The sequence below is a fragment of the Stegastes partitus genome, unplaced genomic scaffold (assembly GCF_000690725.1).
Source record: "Stegastes partitus isolate 25-593 unplaced genomic scaffold, Stegastes_partitus-1.0.2 Scaffold729, whole genome shotgun sequence".
Taxonomy (NCBI): domain Eukaryota; kingdom Metazoa; phylum Chordata; class Actinopteri; family Pomacentridae; genus Stegastes; species Stegastes partitus.
Genome location: NW_007578460.1, coordinates 102,707 through 114,633, shown reverse-complemented (window position 1 = coordinate 114,633; position 11,927 = coordinate 102,707). Strand labels below are relative to the sequence as shown.

The following is an 11,927-nucleotide window of genomic DNA, read 5'->3' as shown; positions in this document are numbered from 1 at the left end:
GACAAATTGTGAGACGACTTTTATAGATTCTGGTTTGCATTGACGACTTCTTTTACACATTGACAAATCTCACTTTGGACACACAGATTGAGATACAGACATACTAATGCAACCTTCCATGCTCACTACTGCGTTCTCTATAAACTGGTGAGGTGGCCTTCCCTTTATACTCGGCGGCTTCACTACTGGTTTCATTTACAAATCAATTCTGGCTGAGACACCTCCCTACCTGTCCTCTCTTCTTCTCGTCGCCCATAATTCTTCTTGTACTGGGTCTTGTGAATGCATCAAGCTCATCATCCCCAATACTTCTACTGTTTTTGGTTGTAGCTCCTTTCTCTTTGCAGCAGCTAACGACTGAACACCTTACGAAACACCCTCAAACTCTGACTCCACTCACCACCCTCAAGCTTAAAATCCAACAGATTGTAGTCGACTGTTGCTCCTGCTGATCACACCAGACTGTACTTACAAACTTATATATGCACACACACACTTTCTTACACCTCATGCACATCTTTTCCCACTCACATGCATATGCCCCCATGCTTCTTACTTGTTTACTTTTGTTCTATGTTATGTTTATGTGTTTATTTGTGTCAGTAATTTAAATGTGTATTTGTTCCTGCTGCATGGTGCCTCTTGGCTAGGTCATGTTTGCAAATGCGAACCGGTTCTCAAACATTTATACCTGGTAAAATAAAGTTCAAATAATGCAAATGCAAACTCCCTCTTCTCTGGCATCTCACAAAAATCCATCTCTCGCCTCCAACTTGTTCAGAATGCAGCAGCTGGACTCACATCTCCCCGACGCTGGCTTCTCTCCACTGGCTCCCTGTCCGTTTCAGAAGTGATTTCAAGATTTTACTGATCATTTTTGGAGCTAGCCAGGGCCTTGCCCCTGGCTATATTTCAGATATGTTAACCCCATATATCCCCACACGCAGCCTTAGATCCTCGGGTCGGTCCGTCCGGATCTTTCCAAAGTCGAGGCTCAAATCCACAGGCGACCGGGCCTTTTCTGTGAGGGGCTTTGGAGCGACCTACCTGAGGAAATAAGGCTTGCAAATTCAGTATCTTCTTTTAAATCACTTCTTAAAAGCCACTTTTATAGACTCGCTTTGAGTGATGCTCTCTTTTATTTCTCTTTTAGATTTTCTTTTCCCTTTTTATATCGCTACTGCCTGCTGTATTTCTCTCTTTTCTCTTTTATAATCTGCTTTTATCTTCAGCTTTTATCTTCATCCCCCTCTGTGATGTCGTTTTTTTCCATCAGTTTTACTACTTTTATTATAATACACCTTCCAGCAGTGACCCAGCCTGTTCTTTTCCACTTTTTTATTGTGTATTTTTATACTCTGAGTGTTTGCCTGCACGTTTTGTACCTGTTTTCCTGTGTTGCCTTGTCTCTGTGTGTTGTAAAAGCACTTTCCTGTTCTTAAAAGGTGCTACACAAATAAAAGTTTATTATCATAAATAAATAAAAAACAATAACAAAAAGTAAAACTGTTTTTGCATGTGTAGCAACAGGTTTACTGCGAGCTGACACACCGAGCGTTGAGTATTTTAATCGAAGGATCAGGGTGGAGTTATAAACGACCAAAAGCGAGAATGCAAACGGTGTCACGGAGCATTTCAAAAAGGAAACACCAGAAACTCGTCTCAACAGCTCATTGCTTCATGGCGAGCAAGTTTCATTAGATTAGCAACACAAATAAAAACAGCTGCATCTGTTGTGCTTCACACACTCAGGCTAATGGTTCCTTGTCTAGTCTAACGCAGCAGTAGCTCAAACTGTCAGCTGCTAAAATGTTGGCAGCGACTGTTTTTATCATTCAGTCTGTCTAAATATAAGGCAGTAGGTGCTAGCATACTGATATTCTTTTCTATGTATTACATTTTGTATCGGTGTACCGACTCCTAAATTATGGCTCTGGTGACATTTGCAACTGAAGCAGAGGAAATGTTCAGCTCATAAGACTATTCTGACAACACCTGTGCTTTCCTTCAGTTATGTTTAACAATCTGGAGGCGGCAAGTCTCCTTCACGCTGCGCTGCTCAGATTTCGGGTGCAGTCTGATCTGGGACGCTTCAGGTTGAGTAAGATAGGTCAATGCAAAAAATAGCCCAGAAACAGGTAGTGTCTGTGCACAGCTCTGCTCTTCCTCTGAGGACGCAACACGCTCTGATCCCCCGCCGCAGATATTCTGTTGCGTGTTTTTATTTCCAGCTGTGTAATCCTATTTGTGATTTCAATGAGAACAAAACTCCACATGCATTGCATATGTAAGAAAGACATCTACTACAAGTGTTGTGTCACCTGCAAGAAGTTCGGTGCAAAATCCCTAAAAGTAGCTGCATATAGTCTGTAATGTCGTACAAAAATATGCATAACTACTTGATGAAGTCGTTATTGTGTTCATATAGATAAAAAAGCACAAATTTCTAACATGGATTTTAAGATGTGAAACAAAAAAGGAAAAACACTCATCCATTATCTATACACTGCTTAATCCTCATTAGGGTCATGGGGGGCTGGAGTCTATCCCAGCTGACTCAGGGTGAAGGCAGGTTCACCTGGACAGGTAACCAGTCTATCACAGGGCTACACTTAGAGACAGACAACCAAGCACACTCACATTCACACCTACGGACAATTTAGAATCATCAATTAACCTCAGCATGTTTCTGGACTGTGTGGGACGAAGTTAGAGAACCCAGAGAGAACCCACGCTGCACGGGGAGAACATGGAGAAACCACGCAGAAAGTTCCCAGGCATCCAAACCGGGGATCTTCTAGCTGTGAGGCAATGATGCTAACCACCGAGCCACCTTGCAGCCCTCCCCATATTCAAATTATGGTAAAAAGTCCAAGAGAAAAAAACCAGACAAGAGCATCTGAGGAAGGGCAGGAGGTTGTTTTTTGCAACAGCAGAGAAAAGAAATCTAAACATGACTATTTTCAAGAGGAAGCCCACAAAGACCGCAGGTTTCAGACTGACTGACACTAAACTGAAGTGCAGTGTGAGATCATGAGCCACATCTGACAGCTTGTTTACTTCCAGCAGCCACGACGCGACCTAATCAAAACAGAGGGCAAAAAGCATATTACTCTGGAATAACAATACAATGAGAGCTTATTCTGAAACAGAACATCCCACTGCATGTCTCTCTGTTTTTGTTCTCAGACAGATAATGGGTTGATGCAGGTTTTGGAAGTTTTTTGTGATCGCAAATGGACTTTGCTCCACCTCACAGTTCAGTGAACTGACACTCTGATTGCAGCTGTATTTCTAGCACCATCCAATTATTTTCTCTCAGCGATGTCGCCGGCAAAATTACCAGGTACACAGAACAGAGTGACAAGGCTGTAATGACTAACAAGGTGCTTGAAAATGTGTTGACATCACTAAGAGCTGCTTCATCACCATAATGTGACCGTAAATCACGGGGCGAATGGAAAGCGGCTCATATTCCAACAGCAGCTCAGTCTGAAAATGCAACGCGGACTCCTCGCTCTCTGCTGTGTTTCTCTACGTCGCAACAAAAGTAGTGTAGTGGATGACAGTTACAGGAAAAGCCAGGCGGCTTGCGTCGGGTTTATGTAAACACTGCGGGAACAGCCTGTGTACATAGACCCTGGGGTGCCTCCATTCACTAATGAGACTGACAGAAACACAGAGATTGCAGCACCACAAAGGGAAGCTGACAACAGACTTCGCTTGTTTACTGTCAGCAGATTTACCCTTCTAGGAAATGTTTCTGCGAACAAATTGAAAAGCTATTTGTGTGTAATAGGTTAAAAGCTTTTTTTTTCTCCTTCCCCCAGGGCCACTAAAATGATCGTTATGTTCCTCATGCGGCGTTACACCTCTTGCTCAACAGGTTTGCTGTCTTATCTTTGCGTGGGATGCCTGACATGATTCTGTGAAGTTTTCTGTCTTTGATCTCATCTAATTTATTTTTCTTGTTATTGACCGCATTGCTAAAAAAAAAAAAAAACAACTGATAAGCTAATCAGCAGGCTGCTAATAGGGTTAAACGCTACTTTGATGGAGCTTCTGAAATGCTGCTTTTATTTAATTTTATGTGACAGTTAAGTCTTTAATAAAAGGAGCAGACTGAGATTTTGTAAAGTAGGTACAAAGCAGATGTTAGGATTGTTGCTCCTTTACATCTAGCAACTTAGAGATGCCTTCTCAAGGTCAATTCATGCTGCCTGCAGATGTGATGTAAATGTTGGACGCCTCTGTGGACGTCCACGTGCAGGACAGAATTTGAGACTGTCTGCACTGCGAGTGTGCTGCCTGAACAAGAGCCAGAGAAGTAAATTATGCTTCAAACAAAAGCTTGTATTGAGGAGAGACTCTTCAAGGAGATTCTCCATTACCAACACCCTCATAATTCATCATTAAAAGACGTATAGCGGCTACCAGACGGCGGCGGTGCATTGATTTGTACAGGCTTTTTATTAGTGGTAGCCAAATACAGAAGGAGGTTCTGAATCCTCTGTGCTATGGCCACCCACTGCGCTCAGCACAACTCAGGCATAATCACACTGACATATTGCATCAGTCCAATCTGTAGCTAACTGCTGTCTCCTACAGAAAGCACAAAGTCACAGCCATCCTTGTAGAAACATCCAGGGGAGCCCAGTGTGCTCTTCTGTGATTGACATGAGGGCAAAGCAACCACGTGCAGGGCAAAGCGATGCATACCTATTCTACTACCAACAGAGCCGCTGTCACTTTCAATGTCTGCACTGGTGATGCAGAAACCATGAACTAGCCTTCCAGCCTTGGGAACTTCCAACTGACACATTTCACTATTTTCAGATATTTCAACAGTCAATTAACAGTCTTTAGAAAAAAGAACAGTGCGTGTAATTGCAGAGTAGTCGACATGTCATTGAATAATTCCTTCTTCAGATATTACAACTCAAAACTCAAGCTTTATCCTTGAAAAAATCCATTCATGCTTCACCATCACTTCGATGTAACTGTGCTTTTGCAGATCGAGGAAGTATTTGCCTCTTTCTGCACACACGCCTCCCTCCACCGCTTGTGACAGCTCAAAGCAAACCACCATGACTCTGCTGAAACACCTGTAAATCTACTCTACATGACACAGAGCTAGATTGTCATATTTGAGTAATCCAGCCATGTTCAACCCAGAAACTTTCTGAAGAAAAAGAATGAAGAAGAACAGAAATTCTCGTAGATTAATCGTAGCAACTGGAATTCCTTGAAGACGTTTCACATCTCATCCAAGAGGCTTCATCAGTTTTGACTGACTAGTTGGGAGGCCAGGTGGTTTGGGTTGTTTGTGATAGGGGTGAACTGGGCCGACTGTCCCTCCCCTGCGTTGGCGGTGTTGGGGGTCTGCTGTGTCCTGTTTCCCCTTTTTTCCTTTGATTTCTCCGCTGTCTGCTGAGGCCGCTTCTAGCCCCTCTAGCCCCTAATGACCCTCATTGTGGCCGGTGTGGCAGTGGGGGCTCTCATGAGGGGGGGGGAGGCACCAACCCCCCAATTGAAACCGAAACTCAGGTGTTAATGGCTCCTTAAGGATGTCTGGAACTCCCAACTAGTCAGTCAGAACTGATGAAGCCTCTTGGATGAGAGGTGGAACGTCTTCAAGGAACTCAAGCAGGTCCAGTTGCTACGATTAATCTACGAGAAGGACCATGACCTGGAGGACTGAGAATCTCCACAGACAATGATGCAGAAAGACTCAACTCGCCAAGCTGACAGAATTGGTTCCTGGCATTTGTTATGTATGAAAGCCTGGATGTTTGAGTCTATGTTTTTAAGACTATCAAATGCTCAAACTGTGGTGTTAACTGTCTATGTTGCTCATGACGTGTCTTTCAGCAGGTAAAAAAAAATGCACTTGGACTTAACAGTGGTTGTGTTAAAGACAAATGCAAGGGGTATTTGCTCCTTTTATTTAAATTTTATATATTTTCAGTGTCACTAATTGTTTGCTCCAAGAGAATCATTCAATTTGTGGAACTTCTATCTGTAATATATAATTCCCCCTTTTTCTAGAGAGATTTTCAAAGACAACTAACGTATTCCAGCTGTTTTAAGTGCGTCTCGTCACATCGATGTAGGAATGCACGAGTATTTATACTTTCTGCCCATGCAAAGCGGTCAACACTAAACACAATGCACCTGTTTGTTAGTGTAACGCATGCAAACTAACGTGTTTGCAGTTCAGATTGGGGTTCCTTGGAAACGATCAGTACCTTCACAGCTGTCCACAGGAGTGAGGCCCTCTCCTCTGTTGATGGACCAGCACATCTTCGTGGGAATCCCAAAGTAGCCCATCACACCTGTGTACATCCGGTACCAGCTGGCCAGGACCACCTGAGGACACGAGACAGTCAGTCAGTCGGTCGGTGTTTGAACATCACATCTGAAAGGACTCGCTGTCCTGATACCTCTGAGGAGAACAGAATTCCCTCTGTAGTCCTCCTTGACTCTGTGATGCAGTTGCTGGGTTACAGTCAGCCTACTCCACTAAGCTGATTCCTGTGTCATGTACACAAGCAATTACAGAAACTTGTTTTCAGCTGGAGCTATCCTGAAGAAAGCAGATTTATCTGCCATGTATACCGGCTTCTTATCTGTCTTTTTACAAGTATGCTTGTGCACAACAAAAGGCTGCAGACAGGGAAGGCAACAGAGAAGAGGCTGCATGAAAGGACGGAATAATTACACGGTGCAATGCATCCATTTATTCTAAATAACTCCATTCCAGGTCTGACTAAAACTAACACAAAGCATCCTCTACAAGTCTGAATAAGTTGGGTTCCACCTCTGAACATTTGCTAAATCCAGACACAATTTCGGGAAACAACTTCTCCAATTTACATGAATTACCTGGTTACCTTACTGAGCTGGTTGTTTTTCCCTGCAAAGCTCAAAATCCTCTAAATGAGAAAATTACGACACACAACAAATCTCTCACTCATTTTTGTATGAGATAAGAGGGCTCTGTTTGGAGCAAATAATTCATTGTAGATTTAGCTGCTGAGAGTATATACGGTATACACGGAGCGATTTACACTTTTACTGTTGCATAATTCAAAGATTTAGCTGATTTTAGGCTGAGAGCAGCAAATGACACGCACAGTATGCACAGTAAGATATGCAACGCTCCCACACAGAAGGTAATCACATTGAAATTCCAAAGTCAACATTACCTCTGGATAGAGATTGAATCTCTTCAGCGTGTTAATAACCAGGGGATACTCGGTCAGACGGTCGTTCATGACCATGTGGAGGCCGCCGAGGAAAGAAGGAGCCTCGATAATGGTCTTGTAGTAGGAATAGTACAGACCCTGGAATCAAAGAGAAGACTGAAGTCATCCTCAAAAACTGGGAGAAGTTGGGTGAAGAAGAACAAGAGGCAGAAGAGAATTATACAGAGACAGAGGCAGCAGATGGACACTAAATATAACTCCACAACATACAACTCAGACAGAAGAAGCGGGAATGAGTTACTCAGGCTCAGCAGATGGCGACGGCTCACAGCCCATTTGGTGGCACACAGCAGGGGTGAGGCAAGGAAAATATTCTGCCTGCATATGATCGATTCCTCACCTGCAGTGTCACGGCTGTAACATCAGCAGCTGTCACACGGGTAACGTGGAAGTGATGTAAAATACTTTCAAGAACACATTTGCTTATTTTGCCCTTGTGCAGCACCTCTGTAGTGAAAGTGACTCAACAAAGATAAGAAACACACCGATTTGAACTACTTTTAAGAGCACGTTATCTCTAAATGCCAACGATAGGGAGTCAGTCGCATTAGCCCTCTGCTCATTCACCTCCAGAAGTTACTTCACGCTCGGTGCAATCTTCCGACGAGCCCTGGCTGCCGTAGCGACGGGTCAGGGTTCACGTTTGCTCAAGTTTACCTTTGAAACTTGTGTGGATGTCAAACAGAAGCACTGAAGAATGCAGCACTGATTCATCATCATCTTGTTTGTACAATAATACACTCTGCCAGACTCTGCTGTTTGTGATCACTCCTCTGCTCAATATTTATTCTTGTCCCACATCGTCTCACATTTCGAATGTAATACCACATCCTCTTTCAAGGCTGAATGTTATGAAATGCGTTGACAGGAAGGCTAATGAGACGACACGAGGGCTGTAAGCTTCCACTGTTTTCGTCGTTATTAATCTGTTCGTTGTTTTTCAAAAACAAATCAAAGGATTGTTTAGTCTATAAAATGTCAGAAAGTTGTTGTGCCAAGATTGCTTGTTTCGTCTCAAGAAAAACTCGAGCAAAAACAATTTAACAAATGATATTATCAAAACAGTTGCAGATGGATTTTTCTGTTAGCCGACTCTAATGGTGTCCAATCTACAGGACCGTTTAGATTCTTATCCATCATTCTGCAGCATTGGAGACACAGGCACAGCCATGAAGAACCATCTTCAGCCATAAGAAGGACAAGGAATCCTAGAACAGATGTGACGGCCCCCAAAGAGCCCTGATCTTAACATCTGGGAGGCAGTCTGCGATTACATGAAGAGGCAGTAGACACAGAAGAAGTCTGGCAAGTTCACCAAAATGCTGAAAACAACCTAAACAAATACCATGAAAAACAAAGTGTAACCAGGAGACATAGCTCTGTTTTAAATGCAAAGGGCGGCCACACCAGAGGGATCTGATTTGGACTTTTTGGAGGGGATGTGAGGTTTTCCAATTAAGTGACCTTGTATAATGTTCATTTAGAAACAAAACTATTCACAGCAGTATTTTTTTTGGAAACATCCTCGCTTTGCTTTTGGTTCCTGAACAGGGGTTTTCCTTACTTGGTGCCACCTTATGTGACAGAAATTGATGCATTTTCCTGTTATTTCTGACCATTTAATAAACTAAAATGTCTATTATCCATCCATCCATCATCTATACACCGCTTCATCCTCACTAGGGTCATGGGGGGCTGGAGTCTATCCCAGCTGACTCAGGGTGAAGGCAGGTTCACCTGGACAGGTAACCAGTCTATCACAGGGCTACACTTAGAGACAGACAACCAAGCACACTCACATTCACACCTACGGACAATTTAGAATCACCAACATGTTTTTGGACCTTGTGGGAGGAAGCCGGAGAACCGGGAGAGAACCCACGCTGCACGGGGAGAACATGGAGACTCCACGCAGAAAGATCCCAGGTGTCCTCACCAGGACGCGAACCGGCGACCTTCTAGCTGTCAGTCAGGTGCTAACCACTGAGCCACCTTGCAGCCCCAATACATACATGAATAGTTCCCCTATTGACCAAAAACCCTGCTAAAACTTCCACACAGGCCTCCACATACGATGCCTTGTTCTTTTGGAATAAATGCACCTTGCAACGTGGTTCATCACCGGCTATAATTAGTTGAGATGATAGGACTATAAATGACAAGCGGAGGCTGCCTGCCCGCCGACACACAATGATACAACAGCTGCTGACTCAGAAAATCATGTTCACTTCATTATTCTTAAAGTGATGATACGGTAACCTAGGAGGCTGATTTCACACTTTTACATCACTTGCGTTATAACACAGTCACACATTGTCACTGTCAAATACTCAGCGTTTGAACCGCAGTATCGGAAAACAAATCTGATGATTGACAACAGATTGACTGATAGTCATTCATCTGGCAAAAAGAGCAGTTATGTCTTTCCAGCTTTTCCAATGTGAGGATTTGTGGCTTCTCTCTGATATTTATTGCTGTGAAGTCTCTCTGTCTCTGTGGATTTTGGACTATTAGATGAACAAAACAAATGTTCACTTTGGTCGGCAGGAAATTGCGATGACGTTGTGTGAATGTTAACATTAACCTTATGATTGATTAAAAGGATTGAGTCAAGTTACTGTTACATAGGGGTCTAAAACATCTGACATGAAGCCAAAGTGTTTTCCAATAGTCAAATAAGATTTAGACCCCACATTGTAATTCATAACATCTATTGAATAATTTCAATATTAAGGTTAAAACCACAGCCTGTAATATTAGATAGATGTATCTGGGTAAATTAAAGATCACGGTTAACGTCAGACAATATCATTTATGATGTAAAGACATCTAATACTTATGTTGCGAATCTGAAATATCATATATTCCACAAATTAAACTGATTAATTTTAATATAAGGTGAAGAACCTACACTGTTATACTAAATTAACTAATTTAAAAGGTACTGAATAAAAATTAAGGCCAATATTTTATCAGATTAACTAAAAATAAAAACAACTGCGCTGCACAGTATAGTTAAGCCTGAATGATTTGTATTTGTGTCAGATGTATAAATACATGTATGGCTGCTATCAGGGAAGAGTGCCAGCCTCCAAAACAATGTATTATTTTTATTTTTTAATGCATTCCTAAAGAAAACAACAAACTACTCACCATCTCTGTTCGAAAAGCCATTTCCTTCTCCAGGTTGGACAGGTGTGAAAAGTGTCTGTCATTCTCAAAGAGCTGCGAGAGATGATACCTAATTACAGGAGGAGGAGGAGGAATAACGTGAGCCAAGAGCAAGTAAACACAACAGCACCGTGTGAGTAATAACAGCGTAACACCGAGAGAGCAGCTTACCAGTGCAGATATCCAGCCAGAGCAGCTGTGGAAAAGGCAGAAAAATAACTTTGACTCGTGCTAAGGAGCAGGCTACTTCACCAAATGAGGAAGGAGGTCATAAACAGCGATGCCACGAACACCAGTTTAAAGCTCAGGGGGGAACGTTTGGACAATGAAACGGGGGCTTTCTGCTGTGCATTTTTAAAATATATTTATATATATATCCGGGGTTTGAACTTTGCCAGAAAAACCTGTTAACACGTGTGGAGCTGGTGTGTCACAGAAGCAGAAAGAAAACAGTTGGTTTCGATGAGGTTTTAATGAAAAGCAACAATCGGTAGCCACCGCTGGAGAGCTAGCGTTTAGGTGAGCTAACGTTAGCCAAGTGATCAGCGGCGGAGATAACTTAATTTAGCGGAGCCGCTAATGCTACTGGTGTGTTGCGCGGCGCTAGCACCCGTTAGCTTGTGGCTCCGCGGGAAGCTAGCAGGCTAAGGCTCGCAACTTACCGAGGAGAAGAGTGCTCCCCAGCTTCAGGGCTGCGGAGGGAGTTAGCCCGAGCTTGTGTCTGATGCCCGAGAGCCCGTTTGGATGCGGGCTGTTGAAAGCTTTGCCCTCCCTGCCTGCTCGCCTCACGTTACTTTTGCCAGGGGGCGAAACAAGCGGGCTCCTGTCGCGGTCAGTCTGGGTCGCCGGACTCTTCCCGGTCTGCTTTCTGTTTTTAGCCACCATGGTTCCCAGAGAGAGTCGAGCTTAGGGGAGCGAGGAGTCGATGGAGAGGGGTGTGCGCCGAGCAGCCCCACAGTCGCTCGTATCTGCTCCTCGGATCTGCCCCTTTACTACCTGAGTGATGCTTTCACTGGCTCCGCGTAGAAATCTTATGGGCGCGCGCCCCCTGCTGGCCGTTTGGCGCCACCGCAAAGAGCTTCAGACGGTCACTATGGCAACGCCTAGAAGAAAAACACCTGACACCTCACGGCTGGGTTAGAAACAGGACGCTGCATCATGTCATCGGTGTTTTTCCTATTAAATGATGGAGCAACGACCCGGAGGTTTATTGTTTGAGGATCCCTGAAGGAGCTCACTGGAGGCGGGAAACACTGTTGATGGTCCTCAAATTTATTCCATTAAAGAAAAAGCAAAATTCACAACAGTCACTCAAATAACTAGAAACTGAATAAAGTAATAATAAATAAAAAATTTGCTAAATTCTAATTTAGTGAAATAAGACATTGCTTTTGAATTGTGGTTGAAAAGAATAATTCCAAAAAATAAACAAAAAACTGTCCCAGACAAATTAGAGCACTTTGCTGATGAGCAGTGAAATCCAAATAC

The 11,927-nt window shown here is 43.3% G+C and overlaps 1 protein-coding gene across 1 annotated transcript in view; it reads right to left on the bottom strand.

Annotated features, from left to right (window-relative positions):
• Positions 1-11,405, bottom strand: part of dpy19l1l (dpy-19-like 1, like (H. sapiens)) — a 43,200-nt gene extending 31,795 nt beyond the window's left edge. The window contains exons 1-5 of the mRNA XM_008291276.1: positions 11,102-11,405; positions 10,611-10,635; positions 10,422-10,509; positions 7,209-7,346; positions 6,249-6,369 (exon numbers count right to left, since the gene is read on the bottom strand). Of these exons, the coding sequence (XP_008289498.1) occupies positions 6,249-6,369; positions 7,209-7,346; positions 10,422-10,509; positions 10,611-10,635; positions 11,102-11,324 (595 nt within the window). The 5' untranslated portion in view covers positions 11,325-11,405. The remainder of the gene's footprint in view (positions 1-6,248; positions 6,370-7,208; positions 7,347-10,421; positions 10,510-10,610; positions 10,636-11,101) is intronic.
• Positions 11,406-11,927: the final 522 nt, after the last annotated feature.